We start from the raw sequence: 26,079 nt of genomic DNA, 5'->3' as shown, positions 1-26,079 counted from the left end.
AGTTGCTCCACCAGAAACCTCCAGCCCTCCAAAAGGCAGCAACACCAGTCCTGCCTCACTAGAGAAGTGATGAGGTGAGACTGGAAAGTGAGTCTCGTATGCAAGCTTGCACCCATCACAAGGCTGGACATATGCTGCTGCTCAGATGATGCTCTACTAAGCCCCATAAGAGCAGCTCTAGATAAAGAGATGGAGGCAGAGCTGGTGCTGAGCTCCAACACTTCCCAATCCCATTAGTGCCAACCAAGACAGCTCCACTGCCTGCATCCAGACCCAGCATGCTTCATCAGCTCCCCAGGGTACCACTTTGACAGTGCCATCCAGGATCTTCCCCCAGTCCACGCAGGGCTACCAACTGCTATCCCTACTGGCTCCCAGGACAGATCCCGTTGCCCACAGCACCCAGCCTATCACCAAACTCCAGCCCTGGGGTGTCAGGACTGGGGCTCGCAGAGTCTGTTATGGGGGACAAGGAGCTCCAAGCCCAAATGGTTTGGACCCAGTCCTGGGACAAGGTCCCCTCTGCAGGAGGGTGGCAGAGGACCGGCACACACACACACACACACACACACACAGAGCCCTGTCCCTCCTTCCCTCCCCAGGGACTGCACTGGGTGCCGGGAGGAGAAGGATGCTGACCCTGGGGAGGAAGCCACACCTCTTGCCTCCTCTGTCTCAGCATCCGGGTTAAGGGCTTAATTCTTTGCAGGACAAACCCTGAACCTTTCCCAGCCCAGGCTCGTTCCCCAGCAAACCCCCGGCCCGGCGTGGGGGCACCAGCAAAGCTGGCACCTCAGCTCCATCAGCACGCCCCCGCCACGGGCCGGCTGTCCTGGCCGGCGCCCACACCGGGGGCACAAAGCGGGGACTGCCGCCCCACTGGCCCCGGGCTTCACGGAAACTTTCGTCCTGGAAAAAGCATGTTTTTCCTTTTGGTTTCCCGGCCCGCAGATCTCCAAGCGTCTTCCTCGGAAGCATCTTGGATAAACTCCAACTGCTTTCCGTGGACGGTTTTGGAAGAGCTGAGGGAAAGGTTAAATCCAAGTTCCCCAGAAGAGGGGTGGGGACAAGGTGTCCCTTCTCAACCGGCGGCTCGTCCCCAAGTGCCACTAGATGGAGCTGGCATCGCGGCGGAGCCGCTGCGCCCAGTCCCCAGGGGTTCCCTGGAGCAGGGCACATCGCGGAGCTCGGGAATTCCACGCTACCAGCACCCGATCCCATTCTCCAATCAACCCGTGTCGTCCTGACTCTACCACAGTGTGTCACTCGGACATGGCACCCTCACCAACAAGGTGAGGTCAGGCACTGGAACAGGTGGCCCAGAGAGGCAGGAGTCACCATGCCTGGACACGTTAAAAATAACCTGTGTAGACACAACACTCTGGGACGTGGTTTAGGGACCATGCTGGTGCTGGGTCAGCGGTTGGCCTTGATCTTAGAGGGCACTTCCAACCAGACCGATTCTATAGTTCTACGATTCTAACACCAGTAGAGCAGGCTGCTGCTCTAGGCAGCCCAGGGTGCCGTGGCCAGCAAGTTTTGGGATGCCGGGGGACAGTCCTCCAGTTCACAGCAGCACCCGACCACCACTGACACAACCAAGCCAGAGAGCCAGCCCCAGATTCAGCTACACCTGCTGCACAGATCCACGTCCCGAGCACCTACCCCTGTGCCAAGGCCGTCAGTGGGCGTGGGTGAGACACCGTCCCCGCTCTCCTGGCCGCGGGCGCTGAGCTGGGGGGACATGGTGGGCGACTCATCGATGTAGGGCATGGTTTCCGAGCCCTCCGGCAGTGCCTTAGGCTCCTCGTTGCCCTCGGCGTCGTACTCATCCGCACCATAGTTGAAGTCTGTCAGGGGAAGAGATGGTGGTGGTGAGCACCCAGGCAGTGGCACGGCCAAGAGTCACCACATGGCACACCACAACCACCCCGAACACCTCAACTGGCCCAGCCTGCAGTTACCTGTGGGCAACCAACCCTGTGTCCAACATCCGCGGCCACACACAGCCACACCTGCAGCCTGCTCCAGCCCCTCCAGTCTCAGCTGCCTGCTTTCTGCCTGCCTGGCTGAGCAGGCAGGGCACCACACAGAGCATCTTCAGCCCTCAGGGCGTCCTCTGCTCGACACACTTCCCTATATTTGCATAATTAACGCACCGAGAGCCCTCGGGTCTCCTCTGTGCAGGGACAGCTGCTCTGCCAGACGCCCTGGCCCCATGCAAGACCCTGCTTGCCCGGCAGCTGCCATCCCCGTGCCATCCCCAGGGAGTGACAGAGCTGGGCTGGCAGCCACGGCCGCCATCCTCTCTGCTTCCCCATGCCCATCCTCCTAGGAGCGTGGGAGCGGGTGCCAGGATGCCTGGGTCCACAGCATGAAGGACAGTGCCAACCTCCTGGAAAAAAGAGGCATGGGGACAGGTCTGTGGTGGGTGGGCAGCTCAGGCCAAACTGAGGAGGTCAGAAGGGGTCTGCTTTCCACAGCCGTGCAGGAGGCCATTGCCAGGCCAGCATCCATTTCTGGATGCCCCACACTGTTCCACCCATCACCCGTGGCCCAGCAAAAGACATTCAGCCCCAGATGGGTGTGAGGGGAGGCCCAGGGTCTGCGTCGGGCCCCTGGGGCGCAGCAGGGACCGGGGTACATCCTAACCTGTTACCATGGGAACGGCAGCGGCTGGTGGCGGCGGGAAGAGGCGGCTGCAGCAGCCCCGAGATACTGACAAAGGGGAGGGGGAAGGGAGCCCGGCTGCGGCAGGGGCGGTCGCGGGGTGCAGCCAGCACCCCCTCTAGAGCCTGTGGCCAGCACCCCCTCAGCATCCCCCAAAGAGGCAGTAGGCACAGCTTGCCCAACTCAACCCTGTGCCAGCCCCTCAGTCCCCACCCAGCAGCCCCATGGCTGTCCCCAGAGGCTCCTTGGGCACAGGCAGAAGTCGATGCCCCTGGCAAAATGGGGAGCATGGGGGCTGGAACAGCTATCCCAGACCAAATCCCACACCACTGCTGCTTTGTGCCCCCATAACCCTGTCACCCTGGCTGAGGACTCCCCTGGCTCCCACCAACATGGCTCAGCACATTAATGTTGCATTCAGCTTCGTATTGAAAGTGGACATCAATCTTTTAACTCAAAGAGCACCGCAAAGCCTGCTCAGGAGCCTTGCTGCTGGTTGTGGGGAGGGATGGAGGGATCCCATCCTGCTTCTGGCACTGGGATGGAGAAGGGCTCTGACATGAGCCAGATGCATCCTGGCTCTGCCAGAACACCACAGCCCCTCTCAGACCTTGCTTCATTAGAAATTAGCAGCTAACACCCAGCCTTCAGAGGCTGAAGTGCCACCCTCACTGGGCCACCACAGCCCCTGTTCAACCCAGGAACTAAGTGGGAATGAGCAAGCTGAAAGGACAGGTAAGGGAGTCCACAACTCTCCCTGGTCCTCAGCTTCCAAGAAAGGGGATCACAGGTGCTCACCTGTCCTGCCCCTTGTGCCTCCTGTCTCTGATGGGTCCTGGCTGGGACACCTCCAGCATCAGCCAGGTGCAAGGCAGTTTGAGGTGCACTAGCACTGACGTCCCTCCAGGATGGGCCACCTCTGTGGGATACATCCCACAGCTCTCCTAAGCCTACCCAACCAAACAATGTCCTTGGGTTGCAGATGCCCCAGAGGAACCCAAACCTCTCATTCAAGTGCACTTCCCCATCAGGAGGAGTCTAAGGGGGAGCCAAGGCAGTAGAGAGGGAACAGTCCCCACCAAGCATACCAACTCAAAGGCCATCAGAGTCCACTCCCTCCTCTCCACCACGGCCAAGATCCACAGCTCTGGCTTTAACCATGGAGTGGGCAACAGGACCTCCCAGAGTGGCACTGGCACTGTGGGAGATCTGAGAGCACAGGCTCGGGTGGTATGGCAGCAAGGTAATGAGGAACACAACTTTAATGAGGCACCTGGGAGGTGTCATCTACAGTGGTGCAGGGAAGAAGATAGCAGCAAAGACACTGAGGGGGAAGGGACGGGGCTGTGGGGATGCAGGAATGACCTGGCGACAGCCATGGCTCCCAGCTGGAACAGACCCAGTCCCAGTCCCAAAGCCAAGCTGGGGACAAGACCTACAGACAGTGCCCTGACATAACAGTGCCCTGCCATTAGGGAGGATGAAGCTGTGTCCCCATGGCTCCATTTCTGCTCCAGCTGCGCCACCCAACCATGCAGTATGTACAGGATTGTAACCTGGGAATGCCAGGCGGAGGAGCCTTCCCAGCACCTGCAGCACAAAGAGAACCAAGTACTACCAAGCAGCCACAGCAGGTGGAGGGGCTGGCCCCTGGGTCTTCCTGCCACACAGGGAGGTCAAACCAAGTGCCTCTCTCCTTCCCCTGCAGCTGCACTGTCCCTGCAGCCTGTTCCTGTGCCCGTGCCAAAACCCGGCGCTATTTTTGCTCCCATTTTTGAGCAGCAGTGGAAATCCTCCTGCTCCACCCTAGGACATGGAGACCAAGGGGAGGGAGGCAGCCTGCCCCAGGGGAGCCACTCTGGGAGGCAAGGATTGCCTGATTTGAAACAAGCTGGTAGTGCCAGCTCCCACACAGCCCTATTGCCCTGAGCTGGGTCTGGCCCCAAAGAGCAGCGAAGCCTGGTACCCACGGGGTGCTGACACCCATCAGGGTAGGGGTCCTGTGGCCTGGCATATGGACCCAGGAGGGTCACAGTCAGAAATGTATCATCAGAGGGGATTCTTCTCCCCAGAAAAATAACGTTTCTGCCCTGCCACATCTTCCCAGGTCTGACCCAGACTAATCCCAGCATGATGGTCCCTGAGAGCCACAGGCAGCACCCAGCTCCTGCCTGCCCCAGGCAGAGGCAGCAGTCACACCAGCTCAGGGTAGCATTTTCTTCACTTTCCAGCCAGGCACATGCTGCTCCCTGGCACCCTGACAGTGCACCAGCACACACCAATACCCGCCCATCCTATGCCACTGCCAAGAGAAGCCCAACAGCAGCGTGGAGCCTGCAGGGTTTGGGGGAAACGCTGCAGTTTCCCTGTGCCTGGGTGAAAATTCACCATGACAACACGGATGCGTGAGCTGGCCTCGGGCCTGCCTCCGCAGGCCTCCTCCAGAGGGAGGCTCAACACAAGCAGCAGCTCCTTCACATCGTCACCACCTCCCCAGGTGTGACAGAGGCCAGAGCCTGTCCTCTCTTCCCCAAAACACAGGCACATCAAGCAGCCTCTCCCATACCTCTTCCCTCCCTTGGTGAAGGCAGCAGAACAGGATTTGGGATGGCAGAGCCATCACCTTACAGAGATGCCAGGGCTGGGAAGGAGGGTATGGAGGTTGGGGCTAGATGCTGCTCCCAGGCACCAGCCCAGCTGCCTGCACAAGCCATGCCAGACCCTGGGACTGCTGCTGCTGGATGTGGCCTCCAGCTGTGGGTGTCAGAAGATTCAGGCTGGAAAACTTGGGGGGGCTCAGCCCTATGCAATGTGTCCCCACTCACTCCAGGGGATGGCAGGTGCCCATGTCCCCTCCTCCAAAGCACCCCACCTTCCCACACACCCATGTCAAATCTCGGTGCCCCACAAATGCCAGGCTCTAAGCTCAACACTGCACCTCCAAGCCCTCTCCCAGGCTGCCCACACAGCTCAGTGCCGCCCCAGAATGAACAACGGGAACCCTGTGATTGAGTCTTCTCATCCCCTAGCAGTCTCCACTGGTCTCTTTTGGCCACTGCTGAGATAGCTGCTGCAGGACTGGGGCTAGCATGGCTCTGGGGCTTGTTCCTCCTTGCTGCCCATCCAGGGGATGGGGGATTAGCATCTCTTGGGCTGCTGCAGGACACCCCTGTCCCTGCCAGCTGCCAGCCCCTGGGTACCGACACTGCATTGCCACAGCATCCTTGGCACAGCGTTGGAACTCACTGCAAAACCCACATAGGGAGAGGCTCCTTCCCACAGGCACAGGCATGAGACCAAGGGCAGAAAGCACCCACGTCCCCAAGGACCTCTGGGCAGTGCCAGCTGTCAGGCTGCTCCAGCCCCAGTCAGCCCCACTAAGCTCCACTGCACTGGAACCACCATAGCCTATCATACAGCCTTCAGAGTGGGCAGCTGGCACCCAGAGCCTGGGGAATGCTGGACCAACTCCAGCCAGTGCTTCCCTGTTACTGAGATGCTCAGGAAGGGCATCACAACCCCCTATGCCAGCATCACCTACCCCCTGTCTGGGCTCAGCTCAGCCCGGCAGCCCCCCAGACCGGGTTCATTGGCACAGCATCCCTCACAGTGACCACTAGTACAGCATCTCTCCCCAGCACAGCATCCCTGCCCATGCCCACCAGCACAGCATCCCTCCCCAGCACAGCATCCCTGCCCAGTGCCCACCAGCACAGCATCTCTCCCCAGCACAGCATCCCTGCCCAGTGCCCACCAGCACAGCATCCCTCCCCAGCACAGCATCCCTGCCCATGCCCACCAGTACGGCATCCCTCCCCAGCACAGCATCCCTGCCCAGTGCCCACCAAGCACGGCGTCCCTCCCCAGCACAGCGTCTCTGACCAGTGCCCACCATGCCTCCCCAGCACAGTATCCCTCCCTGCGCGACGCAGCGTTACACAACAGGTAGCGGGGACCCCCCCGGCCGCCCCCCAGCCCAGCCCAGCCCAGCCCACGTACTGCTGTAGAGGGTGTCGATCCAGGAGAGCCGGGGCAGGCCGCGGTGGCTCAGCGGCTCCATGCTGGGGGGGCCGTGCCGGTTCTCAGCCCCGCCAGCCGCTTCTCATCTCACAACAAAGGCGGCGGGCGAGGGCGGGAGGCGGGGGGGCGGCAGGCCCGGGCGGGGGCTGGATGGAGGGGCCGGGCACGGCCGCCTGCCCGCCCGCACGATGGATTTTGTGCCGGGGGTGCCCAGGGAAGAAGGTGCCGCCTGGCGATGGCAGCGCGTCCCGCCTCCCGCCTCTGCCCTGCCGCGGGGAGCCCGGCTCGGCGTCCCGCTGCACGCAGCCGCGTCGACCCTCCGCGGAGGTCTGGGGACCGGCGACGAGGAGGAGTAGACGATAGTGGTGGCACAGGGGCATGCGGCTGGCCCCGGGCCACCCCCTTCCCCACCACGCTCGTTTGTAGTAAAAAGGGAGTCCGGCTCCATCGCCCCTTCCACCGTGCTCCTACCGCCTTTCTGTGCCCCGGGGGTGCGCTGCCCCCTCCCCAGCAAAACCGCCCCAGTCCCCCAAGTCTCTAAGGCTGAAGGACAAAATCTCCTCCTGGTCCTGCTTCTCCAGCTCCAGGAAGAACTGGGACCCTCAGGTTCTGGGAGCTGCTGTGCCCCAAACACCCAGGGTGGGCAGAGCTGGGCACAGGCAGGCAGGGGTTAAAGCACCCTCCCCAGCTGCATGCAGCCAAAGGAAATAAAAAGTGCCAGAGTCATCAACCCCAATATGTCAGGGCGGCAGCCAAGCGTTCAAGTGCAGTGGCTGCCCTCATTCAGCTTGTGCCCACACCAATGCCCCAGTCCTGCCCGGGTGGGCAGCATCCCCCACCAGTGTCTTTGGCCACGTCCTGCCTGGGGCTCAGCCATACGGGGAAGGGCCTGGACCAGGCAGCAGGGCCAGATGGGAACTGGGCAGGAGGGATAATGCTCTGCTGGGCACAAGGTTGAGCCACCAGAGCATGAAGTGCCAGGACACGGAGTGGCATCAGCTGGGAAACCTAAGAGGACCTACCCAGGCTCTGCCACCACCCGATCCCCACTCCCATGGAGTCTACCCCAGGCTTGGACAAAGCAAAGCCAAGGCTGGCATTTGGTATGGCTGGGGCACACATTGTTACCAGCACTTGGCATCCAGGAGAGGAGCCACTGCTGCCCCAGCACAGCCCTGCCTTCCCTAGGGGCCATACTCAGCCCCAACATGGCAAGGACCCACACCAACAGCCCACTGCCCCCGTGAGCAATTGCTAAATCCATGGCACAAGGATGCAGCCCCACAGCTGCCATGTCTCATCCCTTGCTTGCCCAGCTCCCAGGTATTTCAGGGAGCCAAGTACACCCTCATGGGATGCTGCTGGTTACCACCACCATGCCTGCTCTTCCTGGTGCTGATGTTCTCCTGGTCCCCGAGCTGTTAGCAAGAGTGACCCAAATGTGATGATGTTTGCTGCTCTCCGTCCCCCACAAACTCCCCCATTTGCTCCAGCTCAGACCCACAGCCTATCCCCACTCAGCCCCTTAACTGTTCCAGTGGAGAGCCACTTCCACCCTCCAGCCAAGCCCTGCACCACTGCAGCCCCCACAGCCCAGCACACCGAGCTGCCAGGCAGGCGCCAGCGGTTCAGACAAGCACGTCAAAGCCCTCCACAGCAGGAAACCACGCTCGGCTCATGCCTCGGGGAGCATCACACCAGCACAAGGTGCAGCGGGTCCCTCTCCAGAACAAGGCTGCAGAGGCACGGGGGCAGCTGCTTTTCCATCCACAGCTCCCTGGATGCATTTTCCACATGCTTCCCACCACGCACCAGCTTCTCCACACCAGCGTGCAAGCCTCCTGTTATACATCTTCCTCTTTATCCAACACAGGGCACGAGCTGAGCACTCAGGTGAAGTGATCACAGACCTCCAAGCCCCCTCTATCAGCTGCCCACCTTGGTGTGACACCATGAAGCAAGCCCTGGCAGTGCCATGGACCAGGAAGACCTAGCAGGTGAATGCCCCACAGCCCAGTCCAGACCGGAGCTGCACCCACCCAAAGGCCTCATCTGGCTGCACACCTACCCAGGCAGGTGCCCTTGGGCAGCCTGAGCAGAGCAGCCCCACCAACACATGGGGCTTTATTTTTACTTTAGCTTTCACCTGCACAAACCCAAACAACAACAGCACCCCAAAACCTGCAAAACCTCTTTCTTGTCCCCAGGGCTAGAGGATGCCCCTACCTAGAGGCACCCTGTGGTGACACAGACCAGCCCTAGGTGAGGAAATGCTGCCAAGCACATTTCTAGCACTCCCAACCAGCCCCAGCCCCAACTACAGCACAGGAGGAGCATCCCTGTGATGAGAGCCAAAAGCTGAGTTCTGAGGTTCCTCCCTGCCACCGGCTGGCCCCATGCAGCCTGCCTGGTGTCTGGCTGTCTGCCTGGCATCTGCCCAGCCCCTGCCCACCCACCCACGCATCACTATTCCTGGACACTTGTGCAAGAGACATCTCCAGCCACAGCCACGTGAGCCTCAGCACTTGCCCAGGGCTGGACCTGGGCTAGTGACAGGCACCCTGGGCTGGCAACTGAAGGGCAGATCTGGAGCTGCCTACACCTCCAACACTGGCATGGGGCAAGGAAGGTGTTTTCCTAGGGGAAGACTGGAGGGTGAGAGGGTTGTTGGGGAGCACCCTGTAATTGGCAGCAGTAGACAAGGACTAAGAGGGTAGCCACAGTCATTTGTTTGGGAGAGGGGAATCCTCCATGCCCCGGGGCCATGGCAAGTTGACAGCCAAGGCCGAGGAGCCTAGGGCTGCAGAGGGAAATGCCAGCTGAGAGCTCAGCTTTTGGAGCTCCAGCACCGGCTCTGCTGGGCTCTCTGTAAGGTCTCAGCTGTCCCTTGCTGGCAGAAGAGCAGCAATCCCCTTGCCAGAGGTTGCAGAGAGGGAAAAAGAGGAATAAAGGAAACTCTTTCTACCCCCCACCAAGGAGCACAGCAGATTCTTCCTGCTGGGTGTCCTGCTCCTCAGTCCAACTCAGCATTAAACTTCCCAGTATCACTTCCCTGAGGGATGGAAACCACAAGGTCTGCTCTGCCTCAGCCTCAAGGCATTGCTGAGAGCTGCCCACAGCACTTGGGGAGCCAAACGGAGTGCCAGGGCTGGTCAGGTCCCCCACACCAAGAATAGGGAGGAGGGCAGAGACCCAGCTGCAGCAGCAGTGCCCTTGGCCTCTCAAAACAGCAGACTGAGAAAGGAAAATTGATGGCTTCTCATCATTTAGTATCAGATGAAGCCTGGACCAGCTATCACATCAGTCTCTCTTCTGCAGAGGAGGAGATCATGGCTGTATCTGCCAGCACCACAGCCCCAGGCTATTCTTCTCCCACCCATCCTGGTGCCAGCACTGCCAAGATGGCTTGGCGAAGTTTGCTTCCTACTGCAGCACTTGTGAAGGAGAAGGAAGAGGTGTTGGTTCGCAGCATGGAAACAAAAACCACCCATGGCAGAAAGCTCTGGTCCGAGCACAAAAGCCCTGGTCTGAGCACAAAGGTCTCCCTATCTGCCACATATTCAAACAATCCCTGAACTTTGCAGCTGGGACTTATCTTGGGGCACATCTGCAGGGAGTCCTACACCCTTCTGCTTAGGTTGGCCAGGCTCCACTTCCCAACTGCAGCCAAGAGTGCCAAGAAGTGTTGCTGCTGATGATCTACATATGCAAATGTTCCTGCTTAGCAAACACTGATAAAGTAACAAGGGATGGGACAGCCAAGTCTGTCTGAAGATGCCTCATAGGGAGGCAGCAACATCGCTGTGGTCCCTCTGGCCAGGCTCCTTGAGGCTGCTCCAGCTGACAGTGGGAGGACAAACCCAGCAATGCCATGCACCAGGGGCACAGGTGACCTTTTCCTGGGATGAATGCACACATTTGTGAGCTGCTTTGGCCAAACCTGGCTCCCTTCTCTAGCCCAAGGAAATATTAACCCCCACCAACATAGGTGAAAACATCTCTCTCCATTCACCACTGCAGGGTTGGCTGCAGCAGCCAACACCCAGCAGAAGACAGAGCAGAGCCACCCGCTGGGATCCCAACCAGCGGCATCACTGGGCAGGAGGGACGAGCCGAAAGAAGAGCCCCACAGCCCAGAAGTGTCTTTCCAGGAAAACACAAAATCCAACCAAACAAAGCCAACAACCAACAAACCAGACCTCCACAGCTTTACAATGCAAATGTATTCCAGCCCCGCGGGGCACTTTTGGCTGCAGCCAGCCAGCTAAATGAGGGCTCCTTGCATGTCCTGCTGCTGCTGCTGCTGCTGCTCCTACCTGGGTACCACCAATCACCCCACAACTGGCAACTGCTGCACCGAGCCTGTGGGTCCACCTCTGAGCTGAAGCACTTGACCCCCCTGGCAGGCAGAGCCAGGGTCACCCAAAGAGAAACTGTGTCCTCTCCTTCCCTTCTGCAGGGTGCCAGGACAAAGCACACAGCCTAGCGCCACTGGCACCACCTCAGCATCATCTGCCTCAAGCAGGGGGCGGGGGAAAATCCCCAGGCAGTGGGACTGTGCTCAGACGATGGCACACAAGGCTGCAGAGAGGTGCCGCAGCCAGACCCACCTCCTGCAGGATCAGGTTTGGGATGCTGGGCGGCAGCCATATTCCCACTGCAACCACGATTAGCTGATGTCAGAGCTGATGTAAGAAGGCAGCAGCCAGGGGAAAGTCGGCCATGACAGACTGGGCTCGCCCCTGCCCCTCTCCCCGGTGAGTGGGACAGGGTCTCCATCCCACTATGCACCCATCCTGCCCAGTGGTTGGAGGGTGCTGGTGCCTGGAAGGGCTGTTTCCCCACCCGGCAGATGCTGGGGCTGATGCTGTCTCTGCCCCAGGGAGAGATCCCAGTGGTGCCCACAGACAGAGCTGCTCACAGGTCTCCCCTTTGCTCTCCTAGCTCCTTTACAAGCCCATCGCAGGGCAGTGACTCCAGCAGCAGCAATCACTGCTTTCCTTTAAGAGCTCTGCTTGGAAACAGCAACTGCCCTGCTCAAGGGCTTTTTAAACTCCTGAACTTCAGCATTCATTGATGATTTTCTTTAACAATGCCAGCTTGCTTCAGGTTAACCTTACAGACTCCATCTCGGGCAGCCTCATGTCACACAGGGCTGGCTGTCACATTGCCATCAGGGGGGTTTGTGGAGAGAAGCCACCTCCCAAAACGCTGCTGGGCCCCAGAGCAGATGGAGATAGTTCAAAGGTCCCCAGCAGGCACAAATACACACACACATGCTGTGGTTTTGTCCTCTCCTGAGCAGTTAAAATTAAACACTGCAGCTCTGTCTTGCCTTCTCCAGTCCGAAGAGGAACTTCCAGCATCGTCAGAGCCAAATAAGCACTTTCTGACAGTGGGGAAATACGATGAATATAAATTAAGAAAACAAAACCAAGGGTACAGAGGTGGCAGACGAGCTCCCAGGGAGGGACAGCTCCCACTCACGCATCTCCCACTTTGTCACCAGCTCACAGATCCACTGCTGCTGCCAAAGGAGGGGAAATGGACACACAGGCAACACAACACTTCACCTTCCTGAGTGTCGGGGGATCACTGCTCCTTCATCTCTTGCACTCCACAACCTGATCCAGGCAGAAAGAGATGCTCCAGGAAAAACTCTGGACTTTACTCACTATGTTCCATTATCCTTTTGTCAGGGTGGTAGGGGATTTTGCAAGAAAGGGACAAGGAGTCAGTAGGGTCCAAAGATGGCTCAGGACAGCCTGCAGCACTGCCTCATCACCTCCCTAGCTGCAAAAGAGATGTACTGGGACAAACAGAGATGCCACTTGTGCAGTGTCATGTATTTGCCAGCAGCAGCATGAGCTGAAAGCAGGGGTGAAGCAGCACAAACAAGCCCTGCCTTTACCTAAATCGTGTCAGAAGCCCCTAGCATATCAAGCCAAGCATATGGGGATGAGGTGGATGATGCCTTGGGGACTCCAGACTCCCCGGGGCTCCTTCCCCACCCCAGCCCCTTGGTGCACACCATCACTCTTTTAATGCTCAGCACCCTTCAACGGCGGGACCCTGCTCCTGTCATCACTCTCCCTTCCCATTTCCCAGGGTACTAGCAAGGACGGTGTGGTGGGGTGAGCAGAAAAGCCCATGTGATTCCAGGATCTTTCCATGACAGAAACTGTAATTCCAGCTAAACAGAGCACTGGGATTTCATTTACGGCACAGCTGGCAGCCGCAGCATCCTGCCATAACCAGCTCCACCAGCCAGCCCCACCACAGACTGTTACAGCTATGCCAGCGCTCCCCGCCCCACAGCTCCCACCTCTGGGGTGCAAGGTGCTGCAGAGGGCAGCTCAGGGGCTCCTAAATCCAGCAGCCTTCCAGAGGAGCACAGCACTCAGCTCTGAGGCAAAGCTGGCCTCCTTCTCCGCTTCCCAAGGGCAAAGCAGGGAAACCCAGCACCGAGTTTGTTCCACCTCTGTGCACACTATCCAGCTGCCGGGCACAAAGCATCTCCCTACAACCACCACCACATCCTTCCACTCGGTCACCAGCACAGTCAACCTCCCTCCCACTCAGCTCACCCCCTCCCCGTGAGATACCAACCCCCAGCACCAGTCTCATGCCACAGCAAGAGGGGAGGTGATGGAAGCAGCACCCAGCCAAAGCATCGCCGCGCCCCGGCACGCCCCGACCACCTCCCAGCACGGCACCGCGCATACTCAGCTGTGAGGCCAGCTGGGTGCTTAGCCACAGAGACAGGTGATGGCCGAGATGAAGGGAATTTTAGTCCTTTCCACGCTTCGTTTTTAGCCATCTGCCCGCTGACACTCAGATTTTGCTGGTCCCGGGTGAGCTGGCACAGGCGTTATCTCAGATGCCAGGATCATGTATCTGGCTGTCACATGTGCCACTCTCATGCAATAGCCACTAACAGGGGCATCTTGCAGATTGCCTCATTTTAAATCAGATTAATCACAAGCTACTTAAAGGAAAGCACTGCCTTTCCTTGGTAATTCCCCTAAAGACGATGTTCCAAGCTGCCTCACTCACTGTCCAGACCATGCTGCCATCGGTTACAGTGAACCAGATGAGCACCAACCACATTCGACCACAGCCACAGCACTGCTGAGCTCCAAAACTCACATCAAAATTCCAAGAGACGCAGGCAGCGCAGCACTGTAAGAGTTACACACCACCTGCGTTGCCGGCAGGAGAAGCAGACAGCAGCACAACCAGAAATTTGTAGTCATAGCCAAAAAATAAAGAGAAGTGAGAAGAAAACAAGGGGAGCACTGAGTTAACCAATTGCCCAGAGAAAGGGGGATCCAGGGAACGACCACACGCTCCCAGATTCTGCTTTTAAATGTCAGTGCTGCCAGCACACACAGGCACCCTTGTAACACCCAACAAAGCAAAGTGCTGATGCTTGGGAAAGGCTCCAGGACAAGGCTGGGGAGAGCTTGTCACCACTGCTGCCATCAGCCAACCTCCGCACAGAGCCTGGCTGTGCCATGGGACAAGGAGCTGGGCACGCGATGGAAGGGACGCTGCCTCCTTGGACAGCTGCAGGAGCGGTGAACTCTGATGGAGACCCATTTGGGAGAGGTGGAAGAGGCCACATTTAACCACAGCAGATGAAAATGTGGATTTCAAGGTCTTGCCCAAAAGATTTTTCCTGACTGGCAGCAAAAGTCTTGGTCCAGCCACCTTAAAGGCTGTTGCGGGGCTGGAGGACATCTCCAAGACACAAAGCCAGGACCCTCAGGAGCTCATGCTGTATTCCAGATAAAGTCCCTTTATCAACACCCTCATGGCCTGGAGCAGCCTTGCACTGTTCTTAGGGGTTTGGAAACATGCAGGAACATTACCCAAATAAAAGCATGCAGGATCCAAGTGTGTCAGAAGAGTTTCAGCTTGGTTGCTCTGGTACACTTGAGTCACTCAGGAGCTCTCTAACAACTACAGCCAGTGCCTGCTGACAGGGAGCTGGAGAAGAGCTTGGGTCACCCTTTGAAGGTGACATATCAGATGCCTGTGGTCCTCACTACAGGGCTGGGAACAGATTCCCATGCCTGGTCCCCACAAACACACGTGAGCAAGCCCAGCACAATGCAGTGACAGTACAGAGAGCAGCAGTGCACTTTGGACATTTCACCTCCAGACAGCTTGGGAAGGTGAAATGGAATCTGAGATGTTCTCCAGGCTGTAGACTAATGTAATACAGATAAATCACACTAAATATTAAGCACGGGGCTGACACCAGAGCACTTCCCACCCAGGCCAATCTTAGACTCGCACCATACAGCCCTGGGGGAAAACCACCACCCCCAAACAACTGAGAAAGAACCAAATTAACTCAAGTCAGCTGCAGAACTAGTGACATTAAAAGTGACATTACTGAGCTGTCAGGAGTTTGAAATGGGATTAAAGCTGATGCAATAACAACTTCCAGGCCGCTGGAAGTAGGTTACAGCATGACGGGTGACAGCGCTGGCTGGCTGTGCCTTCAGTGCCTCCAAACAGCCACTCGCTTGCAAAATCACATTGTCCTCAATCCGCCCAGAGAAACGCCCTGCAAACACCTCACCACCCTGGCGCTGGGACACCTCACCACTCTGGCATGCTGCTGCTTTAGTGGCCCCAGGACTTCCCTTCAGGAGTTCACAGCAGAGGTGTCCCTGTGAGCCAGGTCACACCTGGAGGAAGTGACTTGTATACAGTTGCCCAACCCCAGAGGTGGCTCCTGGGGCAGTAGCACATCACCAAGAGCCAGCTGGAGGGGACACAACCACCCCCCTGCCCTCCTCCCATTGCATAGGATGCCCTCAGAAGTGGAATAGGAGGGACAGTAGATTGGGGTGACCTTAGTGATGGAACATAGACAGCAGAAGGCCCGGGGGTGGCATTAGCTGTTTGAGGGAACTGGCACAAGGGCCTGGGGTGCTCTCAGCTATGTGACAGCACGGAGTGCCCCTCCCTGGATGTGCTGCCACAGCACAGGGTGCATCGGCTGTGTGCCAGGGACTGCATGGGGGCTTGGGCTGGCTTTAGCAGTGGCACAGAGACATGGGGATGGGATGGCACAGTGCATCCTTCACTGTGCCATGAGTACGGGACAGCAGCTAAGGATGGGGATCCCCCGGGGGCTGGGAATGCCCTCGACCGTCTAGTCGGACTAGGGACATGCCGGTGGCCGGTGCGAGATGCCCTGGGCCGCAGGGTGGTGACGGCCGAGCCGCGGCACCCACCTGCCGAGGAAGCGTCCTCTGCGTCCGAGCTGCCGCCCTCCGCGGAGCTGCCGGCGGGGCTGGGCGGCGAGCGGGTAGCGGCGGGAAGGGCCGGAGCCGGCGGTGGGGCGGGGGCCCGGGCCAGGGCCGCCTCCAGGTAGCCAACCTTGAACCGCTCCTCCGCCAGCGCCCGCTGCAGGTGCCGGAGGTGGCGGCGGCAGCGCTCCAGCTCCCGTTCCATTGCCCGCACTGAGCCCAGCTCCATGCGGGGCGCCGGTTCCCCCGGGAACTCCGCCTGCCAGTGCCGAGCGAAGTCCGCCCGCGCCGCCTCGCCCGCCGCCATCCCCCCGCCCCACACCGAAGTTTTCCTCCCACCCCCGGCTTCCAAAACCCAGCCACCGCCTTCCGCCCCCCGCCGCCGCCGCGGGGCCTGACGTCGCTGCCCGCCCCCGGCCCGCCCCACCTTGGCACGGCCCCGCCGGGGCGGGGAGCAGCGCTGCCACCGCCCCCAGGGTTCAGCCCCGGCTGCCAGACCCGAATACCTCCGGCAGTGCTGCTGCTTCCCGGGGAACTCAGCGCGGGATTCGGATGCAGGAGCAGCACTCACAGCTCCTCCCCGCTTCGGGTTCTCCGGACTCCCCGAGGCTGCTGCGGGATGCGGGCTGGAGGAAATGCAGCGCCGGTGATGGAGCGGCTGAAGGATCTGGGGAGGTTTAGCTTGGAGAAAAGGAGACTGAGAGGAGACCGTCTAGCTCCCTACAACTCCCTGAAGGGAGGTTGGAGCCAAGTGTGGGGTTGGTCTTTTTTCCAAGAAACAAGTGACAGGATGAGAGAAAACTCCTTGAAGGTGCCCCAGGGACTGAAAAGCCGTTTAGATGTGGTACTGTGGGACATGGTTGACCTGGCACTGATAGGTTAAAGGCTGATCTTCAGGATCTTAAAGGTCTTTTCCAGCCGGAAAAGTAGGTGCTCTGGGTTGATAAAAGGCAGCCTCGGAAGTGCCTGCTCTTGGTGGTGGCAGAGCACTTAACAAAGTGCCAGCTAAAGGCACAAACAGTCCCACCGCACACCACAAGAAATCAGTCCCCAGGCCAGGAGCACCTGAGCCTGAAGGTGTGCGGATACCTGGGGACACACGGCCAGCGCACAAGGACATTAAGGACATGCACAACCCATCATGCAGTCACTTCACTTTTATTCCACGGAGCCAGGGTCACGGTGACACTGGCTTGACAGGAGCCCAAGTGCTGGAGTCATGTTCAGCAGCGGCGGCGGCTTCGTGTGCTACGGCGGCGGCGGCTTTTCCCCCGGTAGCTTCTCCGGCGGTACCTTGGTGTCACGGTCCGCCGGCGGCTTCTCCCGGACCGGCGGCGGCTTCTCGCGCTCCGGAGACGGCTTCCCCCGGTCCGACGACGAGATCTGCGGCTCGATCTCCTGGTTCTGTGCAGTTTTCGGCTGGGGCTCGCCGCGGGAGTCCTGCTGCGCCGCACCCGGGCCATGCTGGTCTGGACTGCTGTGCGAGGTTGTCCTGCTCGCCGTGGGCTTTGCCGAGCTGGGGCCCGGCTCCCGCTTTTATACGGGTGCCAGGGCGAGCCCATTGTGATGAGGCCAACCTCACCTATGACATCGAACCGTCTCCCTGGTGCCACCCGGCCCGGCCTGGTTTCCATGTTTACCGCCTGCCCTCAGCCCACTTAGCAGTGGCTGCCCCTCAGCAGCGCTGATCCCTGCATCGCCACCAGCCCCATGCAGTGGGGTACCGGCGGTGCCAAGTGTGCTTGTGAGTGTAGCTCTTGCTCTCCCTAGTAAACTGCTTTCATCTCAAGCCAGGAGTTTTCTTATTTTTACTCCTCTGCTTCTCTCCCCGGAGTCCTGCTAGGAGGGAGTGAGGCAGCTGCTGTGTGGGGCTCTTATTGCGGGTTGGGGTTTAACCACCAGAGGGCGCCACTGCAGCTGTCCAGCAGGTGGATGTCTGCTCCAGCATGGACCAGGTGCTGCTTCAGCCTATCTGCTCCACCATGGAGCTCCACAAGTTGCACCTGGATGCTTTGACTAATTTAGCTGTTCATGCTCTTCCTGACACCTACAAGTACATGGCCTATCCACAGAATTTTCCTGAATGAAATATACTGAGGTTCTTAACAGACTCATCAACAAAACTGAACACAGGTCCTTACGAAAAAAATGGAAGACCACTTAAGACTCACAACAAGGAGCTGAAGTAGCTACAAAATTGCTGAAAGCTCATTAACAGCGCCGAGGCTGGGCTATTAGCGCAGAGAAGACACAGGGCCCCAGAACTTCTGCACAGGTTTTGAAGTTAGTTTGGCATGGACAGGTCAGAGGATCCCAACAAGATGCAGCAGAGAGTCCACTGATTTCCTCTATCAGCCACAGCAAACCAGCTACACACTGCGGCCGTCCGCCCGTCCCTCAACCCTATTTCTCTTCCACCCACGGCTTCCAAAAGGTCGCCCCCGCGGGGCCTGACCTCGCTGCCCGCCCCCGGTCCGCCTCGGCACGGCCCCGCCGGAGCGGGGAGCAGCGCTGCCACCGCCCCCTCCCTCGGGCTCGGCTCCGGCTGCCAGACCCGGGTACCGGCACCGGGCACCGGGCAGCGGCACCGGGCAGCTCCGGCCCTGCCGCTGCTTCGCGGGGAGCTCAGCGCGGGATGCAGCTGCGGGAGCGGCGCTCACGGCTCTTCCCCGCTTCGGGTCCTCCGGGCTCCCCGGGGCTGCTGCTAGATGCAGGCTCGGGGGTGCAGAGCAAGGTGCTGGAGCGGCTGAGGAGTGTGGGGCTGTTTAACTGCAGGAAAGGAGGCTGAGGGGAGACCTTCTGGCTCTCTACAGCTCCCTGAAAGGAGCTTGGAGACAGGCGGGGGTTGCTCTCCTCTCCTCTCTTCTCCCAAGCAGCGAGTGACAGGATGAAGTTTCTCCAGGAGAGGCTTAGGTTGCGCACGAGGGGAAATGTCTTCCCCGAATGTGTTGTCAAGCCCTGGAACAGGCTGCCCCGGGAGGCGGTGGCTTCCCAGACACAACAGGAGCTACTCGGGGTGGATGAAAGGCAGCCAAGGAAGTGCCTGCTCTTGGTGGTGGCAGAGCACTTAACAAAGTGCCAGCTAAAGGCACAAACAGTCCCACCACACACCACAAGAAATCAGTCCCCAGGCCAGGAGCACCTGAGCCTGAAGGTGTGCGGATACCTGGGGACACACGGCCAGCGCACAAGGACATTAAGGACATGCACAACCCATCATGCAGTCACTTCAGTTTTATTCCATGGAGCCAGGGTCACGGTGACACTGGCTTGACAGGAGCCCAAGTTCAGCGGCGGCGGCGGCTTCGTGTGCTACGGCGGCGGCGGCTTTTCCCCCGGTAGCTTCTCCGGCTGTACCTTGGTGTCACGGTCCGCCGGCGGCTTCTCCCGGACCGGCGGCGGCTTCTCCCTCTCCGCAGACGGCTTCCCCCAGTTCGGCGACGAGTTCTGCGAGATCTGGCTCTCCTGGTTCCGTGCAGTTCACTGCTGGGGCTCGCCGCGGGAGTCCTGCTGCGCCGCACCCGGGCCATGCTGGTCTGGACTGCTGTGCGAGGTTGTCCTGCTCGCCGTGGGCTTTGCCGAGCTGGGGCCCGGCTCCCGCTTTTATACGGGTGCCAGGGCGAGCCCATTGTGATGAGGCCAACCTCACCTATGACATCGAACCGTCTCCCTGGTGCCACCCGGCCCGGCCTGGTTTCCATGTTTACCGCCTGCCCTCAGCCCACTTAGCAGTGGCTGCCCCTCAGCAGCGCTGATCCCTGCATCGCCACCAGCCCCATGCAGTGGGGTACCGGCGGTGCCAAGTGTGCTTGTGAGTGTAGCTCTTGCTCTCCCTAGTAAACTGCTTTCATCTCAAGCCAGGAGTTTTCTTATTTTTACTCCTCTGCTTCTCTCCCCGGAGTCCTGCTAGGAGGGAGTGAGGCAGCTGCTGTGTGGGGCTCTTATTGCGGGTTGGGGTTTAACCACCAGAGGGCGCCACTGCAGCTGTCCAGCAGGTGGATGTCTGCTCCAGCATGGACCAGGTGCTGCCTCGGCATATCTGCTCCACCATGGAGCTCCACAAGTTGCACCTGGATGCATTGACTAATTTAGCTGTCCATGCTCTTCCTGACACCTACAAGTACATGGCCTATCCATAGAATTTTCCTGACTGAAATATACTGAGGTTCTTAACAGACTCATCAACAAAACTGAACACAGGTCCTGATTGAAAAGAAAATGGAAGAAGGACCACTTAGAACAGCACAAGACTCCCTGAATGTGTTCTGTATGTTTCCAAAAGCTAAATACATCATCACAAGAGACATTCTTATTTCTGTGTCTGTGAAATATGTGTTAGTGACAGTTCAGACAAGAGATTAAATATCTCATGAAATTTCCCTGGGGGAAATGATCTAATTCTTCCTAGCTGGAAGAAAAAAGCTCAGATTTCATACAATAGCTTATTTCTAATCAGTCTGTCACAGGACTGATCATCATTGCAGATCAGCTGTTTCCAGAACAGCAGGCAGTGACACGATCCACTTGGCAGCATCGATGCTTCTATGGGGACATAATTTCACACCTCGGGGGGCTACTTCTGGCCACAGGATTGGCAGCAAAGGCAGACAGGAATCCAAAGGAATTTGTGGCCCAGAGAAAATGTAAGATATATCAGCTGTTTCTATGGCTAGGAGCTGAGAACCTGCTGGAGAGGCTGCCCTTCTAGAGCAGTTTTTGATGCTATGATCACTTTAGTGTGGAAGTTTCCCTGGGGTGCAGCCCTGACCCCTATCTTGTGAGGGCTGGGTTTGAGGGACCCCTTGTTTTAAAACGGCAAACACAGCCCTGCGAATTGGTGACAGAGCTTGCTAATGCTTCCTTTTCTTGACTCTGAAAGCCAGCAGCAGCCTGCCTTTACCTGGCAAGAAAAGCAATTCACTCTCCAGGTACTTGACTCAGTGATATACACACAGTCCCTTCCCTTGACACTAAATGAAAGCAGCTGATGTAGCACCATGCTCTGGGACTCTAATCCCTTAGTGATTTATTGATGCCCCGTTGCTTATGGTAGACTCACAACAAGGAGTTAAGTAGCTACAGAATTGCTGAAAGCTCATTAACAGCGCCGAGGCTGGGCTATTAGCGCAGAGAAGACACAGGGCCCCAGAACTTCTGCACAGGTTTTGAAGTTAGTTTGGCATGGACAGGTCAGAGGATCCCAACAAGATGCAGCAGAGAGTCCACTGATTTCCTCTATCAACCACAGCAAACCAGCTACACACTGCGGCCGTCCGCCCGTCCCTCAACCCTATTTCTCTTCCACCCACGGCTTCCAAAAGGTCGCCGCCTCGAGGCCTGACCTCGCTGCTCGCCCCCGGTCTGCCTCGGCACGGCCCCGCCGGGGCGAGGAGCAGCGCTGCCACCGCCCCCTCCCTCGGGCTCGGCTCCGGCTGCCAGACCCGGGTACCGGCACCGGGCAGCGGCACCGGGCAGCTCCGGCCCTGCCGCTGCTTCGCGGGGAGCTCAGCGCGGGATGCAGCTGCGGGAGCGGCGCTCACGGCTCTTCCCCGCTTCGGGTCCTCCGGGCTCCCCGGGGCTGCTGCTAGATGCAGGCTCGGGGGTGCAGAGCAAGGTGCTGGAGCGGCTGAGGAGTGTGGGGCTGTTTAACTGCAGGAAAGGAGGCTGAGGGGAGACCTTCAGGCTCTCTACAGCTCCCTGAAAGGAGCTTGGAGACAGGCGGGGGTTCCTCTCCTCTCCTCTCCTCTCCTCTCCTCTCCTCTCCTCTCCTCTCCTCTCCTCTCCTCTCCTCTCCTCTCCTCTCCTCTCCTCTCCTCTCCTCTCCTCTCCTCTCCTCTCCTCTCCTCTCCTCTCCTCTCCTCTCCTCTCCTCTCCTCTCCTCTCCTCTCCTCTCCTCTCCTCTCCTCTCCTCTCCTCTCCTCTCCTCTCCTCTCCTCTCCTCTCCTCTCCTCTCCTCTCCTCTCCTCTCCTCTCCTCTCCTCTCCTCTCCTCTCCTCTCCTCTCCTCTCCTCTCCTCTCCTCTCCTCTCCTCTCCTCTCCTCTCCTCTCCTCTCCTCTCCTCTCCTCTCCTCTCCTCTCCTCTCCTCTCCTCTCCTCTCCTCTCCTCTCCTCTCCTCTCCTCTCCTCTCCTCTCCTCTCCTCTCCTCTCCTCTCCTCTCCTCTCCTCTCCTCTCCTCTCCTCTCCTCTCCTCTCCTCTCCTCTCCTCTCCTCTCCTCTCCTCTCCTCTCCTCTCCTCTCCTCTCCTCTCCTCTCCTCTCCTCTCCTCTCCTCTCCTCTCCTCTCCTCTCCTCTCCTCTCCTCTCCTCTCCTCTCCTCTCCTCTCCTCTCCTCTCCTCTCCTCTCCTCTCCTCTCCTCTCCTCTCCTCTCCTCTCCTCTCCTCTCCTCTCCTCTCCTCTCCTCTCCTCTCCTCTCCTCTCCTCTCCTCTCCTCTCCTCTCCTCTCCTCTCCTCTCCTCTCCTCTCCTCTCCTCTCCTCTCCTCTCCTCTCCTCTCCTCTCCTCTCCTCTCCTCTCCTCTCCTCTCCTCTCCTCTCCTCTCCTCTCCTCTCCTCTCCTCTCCTCTCCTCTCCTCTCCTCTCCTCTCCTCTCCTCTCCTCTCCTCTCCTCTCCTCTCCTCTCCTCTCCTCTCCTCTCCTCTCCTCTCCTCTCCTCTCCTCTCCTCTCCTCTCCTCTCCTCTCCTCTCCTCTCCTCTCCTCTCCTCTCCTCTCCTCTCCTCTCCTCTCCTCTCCTCTCCTCTCCTCTCCTCTCCTCTCCTCTCCTCTCCTCTCCTCTCCTCTCCTCTCCTCTCCTCTCCTCTCCTCTCCTCTCCTCTCCTCTCCTCTCCTCTCCTCTCCTCTCCTCTCCTCTCCTCTCCTCTCCTCTCCTCTCCTCTCCTCTCCTCTCCTCTCCTCTCCTCTCCTCTCCTCTCCTCTCCTCTCCTCTCCTCTCCTCTCCTCTCCTCTCCTCTCCTCTCCTCTCCTCTCCTCTCCTCTCCTCTCCTCTCCTCTCCTCTCCTCTCCTCTCCTCTCCTCTCCTCTCCTCTCCTCTCCTCTCCTCTCCTCTCCTCTCCTCTCCTCTCCTCTCCTCTCCTCTCCTCTCCTCTCCTCTCCTCTCCTCTCCTCTCCTCTCCTCTCCTCTCCTCTCCTCTCCTCTCCTCTCCTCTCCTCTCCTCTCCTCTCCTCTCCTCTCCTCTCCTCTCCTCTCCTCTCCTCTCCTCTCCTCTCCTCTCCTCTCCTCTCCTCTCCTCTCCTCTCCTCTCCTCTCCTCTCCTCTCCTCTCCTCTCCTCTCCTCTCCTCTCCTCTCCTCTCCTCTCCTCTCCTCTCCTCTCCTCTCCTCTCCTCTCCTCTCCTCTCCTCTCCTCTCCTCTCCTCTCCTCTCCTCTCCTCTCCTCTCCTCTCCTCTCCTCTCCTCTCCTCTCCTCTCCTCTCCTCTCCTCTCCTCTCCTCTCCTCTCCTCTCCTCTCCTCTCCTCTCCTCTCCTCTCCCTCCCCTCCCCTCCCCTCCCCTCCCCTCCCCTCCCCTCCCCTCCCCTCCCCTCCCCTCCCCTCCCCTCCCCTCCCCTCCCCTCCCCTCCCCTCCCCTCCCCTCCCCTCCCCTCCCCTCCCCTCCCTCTCCCCTCCCTCTCCCCTCCCTCTCCCCTCCCTCTCCCCTCCCTCTCCCCTCCCTCTCCCCTCCCTCTCCCCTCCCTCTCCCCTCCCTCTCCCCTCCCTCTCCCCTCCCTCTCCCCTCCCTCTCCCCTCCCTCTCCCCTCCCTCTCCCCACCCTCTCCCTTCACTCTCTCCTCTATCTCCCTCTCTCTCCCCTCCCTCTTCCCTCGCTCTCCCCTCCCTCTCCCCTCCCTCTCCCCTCCCTCTCCCCTCCCTCTCCCCTCCTCAGCAACGAGTGACAGGATGAAGTTTCTCCAGGAGAGGCTTAGGCTGCGCACGAGGGGAAATGTCTTCCCCGAATGTGTTGTCAAGCCCTGGAACAGGCTGCCCCGGGAGGCGGTGGCTTCCCAGACACAACAGGAGCTACTCGGGGTGGATGAAAGGCAGCCAAGGAAGTGCCTGCTCTTGGTGGTGGCAGAGCACTTAACAAAGTGCCAGCTAAAGGCACAAACAGTCCCACCACACACCACAAGAAATCAGTCCCCAGGCCAGGAGCACCTGAGCCTGAAGGTGTGCGGATACCTGGGGACACACGGCCAGCGCACAAGGACATTAAGGACATGCACAACCCATCATGCAGTCACTTCAGTTTTATTCCACGGAGCCAGGGTCACGGTGACACTGGCTTGACAGGAGCCCAAGTTCAGCGGCGGCGGCGGCTTCGTGTGCTACGGCGGCGGCGGCTTTTCCCCCGGTAGCTTCTCCGGCGGTACCTTGGTGTCACGGTCCGCCGGCGGCTTCTCCCGGACCGGCGGCGGCTTCTCCCTCTCCGCAGACGGCTTCCCCCAGTTCGGCGACGAGTTCTGCGAGATCTGGCTCTCCTGGTTCCGTGCAGTTCACTGCTGGGGCTCGCCGCGGGAGTCCTGCTGCGCCGCACCCGGGCCATGCTGGTCTGGACTGCTGTGCGAGGTTGTCCTGCTCGCCGTGGGCTTTGCCGAGCTGGGGCCCGGCTCCCGCTTTTATACGGGTGCCAGGGCGAGCCCATTGTGATGAGGCCAACCTCACCTATGACATCGAACCGTCTCCCTGGTGCCACCCGGCCCGGCCTGGTTTCCATGTTTACCGCCTGCCCCCAGCCCACTTAGCAGTGGCTGCCCCTCAGCAGCGCTGATCCCTGCATCGCCACCAGCCCCATGCAGTGGGGTACCGGCGGTGCCAAGTGTGCTTGTGAGTGTAGCTCTTGCTCTCCCTAGTAAACTGCTTTCATCTCAACCCAGGAGTTTTCTTATTTTTACTCTTCTGCTTCTCTCCCCGGAGTCCTGCTAGGAGGGAGTGAGGCAGCTGCTGTGTGGGGCTCTTATTGCCAGTTGGGGTTTAACCACCAGAGGGCGCCACTGCAGCTGTCCAGCAGGTGGATGTCTGCTCCAGCGTGGACCAGGTGCTGCCTCGGCATATCTGCTCCACCATGGAGCTCCACAAGTTGCACCTGGATGCTTTGGCTAATTTAGCTGTCCATGCTCTTCCTGACACCTACAAGTACATGGCCTATCCATAGAATTTTCCTGACTGAAATATACTGAGGTTCTTAACAGACTCATCAACAAAACTGAACACAGGTCCTTACGAAAAAAATGGAAGACCACTTAAGACTCACAACAAGGAGCTGAAGTAGCTACAAAATTGCTGAAAGCTCTTGCTCTCCCTAGTAAACTGCTTTCATCTCAACCCAGGAGTTTTCTCATTTTTACTGTGGTGCTTCTTTCCCCCCTCCCATCCTGAGAAGAGGGAGGTCGTACTGCGTGCTGTTGCCAGCTGTGCTTAACACATAAGGCTCCACCATGGACCTCCAAGTGCTGCATGCACATACCTGCTCCACCATGTTATGATCACTTTAGTGTGCAATCTCCTTTGGGGTGCAGCCTGACCCCTATCTTGTAAGGGCTGGGGCTGGGTGACCCCTTGTTATCCGACAGGATATGGCAGCAACCCACTCATTTCCTGAAGCCACCAGAGCAAACTAGCTACAGATTTTGTCCCCATGGTTAGTATGGACAACTTCCCTCCCACATATGGCACTGTTAACTCACCTTCAGCAGGACTGAACTAGGCAGAAGGTTGCGGGGCATGAGAAGCAACAAGAAGTAGGCTTTGATGGCTGCAAAAAGTGCTCCTAGGCAAGGATATCCTTTTGACATGGGGTTGTTGAGCCTGGCGATGCAGATGGCACCAGGGAGACCTTCTTCTAGCCTTTCGATACTTCCCCCAGCGTGAGACCCTACACAGTGGCAGAGACGTGCAAAGAGCAAGGCAGTGTTTCCCGGGCAGGTATTTCTGAGCTGTTGCAGTGTGGCAGAGTAGCACTGCAGCCCCATCTGCTGAATGCAAGGCCACAGGGCTTCACCACAGCCAGCTGGATGCTGTGCCTCCCGTGCTCAAAGAAGCTGACAGCATCACCAGATAAACACGCACCCCTGGGGTGAGGGATTTTGCATTACTGCCTAGAATAAAGTATCTGTGTGATCTTCCTCTGGGGAAGCCAGGGCTCATGCTTGCC

General features: G+C 58.8%; 1 protein-coding gene across 4 annotated transcripts in view; it reads right to left on the bottom strand.

Moving 5' to 3' along the window:
• The window catches only part of ABR (ABR activator of RhoGEF and GTPase), a 41,535-nt gene extending 25,302 nt beyond the window's left edge, over positions 1-16,233 (bottom strand). The window contains exons 1-2 of one of the 4 annotated variants that reach the window (XM_064166539.1): positions 15,945-16,233; positions 1,666-1,850 (exon numbers count right to left, since the gene is read on the bottom strand). In XM_064166539.1, the coding sequence (XP_064022609.1) occupies positions 1,666-1,850; positions 15,945-16,188 (429 nt within the window). In that variant the 5' untranslated portion in view covers positions 16,189-16,233. Of the gene's footprint in view, positions 1-1,665; positions 1,851-6,669; positions 6,936-15,944 lie in introns of those variants that run through there. The other 3 variants (XM_064166540.1, XM_064166541.1, XM_064166542.1) reach the window with 3 other exon arrangements.
• Between the last annotated feature and the right edge of the window lie 9,846 nt (positions 16,234-26,079).

Source organism: Pogoniulus pusillus, chromosome 27, assembly GCF_015220805.1.
Source record: "Pogoniulus pusillus isolate bPogPus1 chromosome 27, bPogPus1.pri, whole genome shotgun sequence".
Classification (NCBI taxonomy): Eukaryota; Metazoa; Chordata; class Aves; order Piciformes; family Lybiidae; genus Pogoniulus; species Pogoniulus pusillus.
The sequence above is the reverse complement of the archived record's forward strand: the minus strand, read 5'-3'. Positions and strand labels throughout refer to the sequence as shown.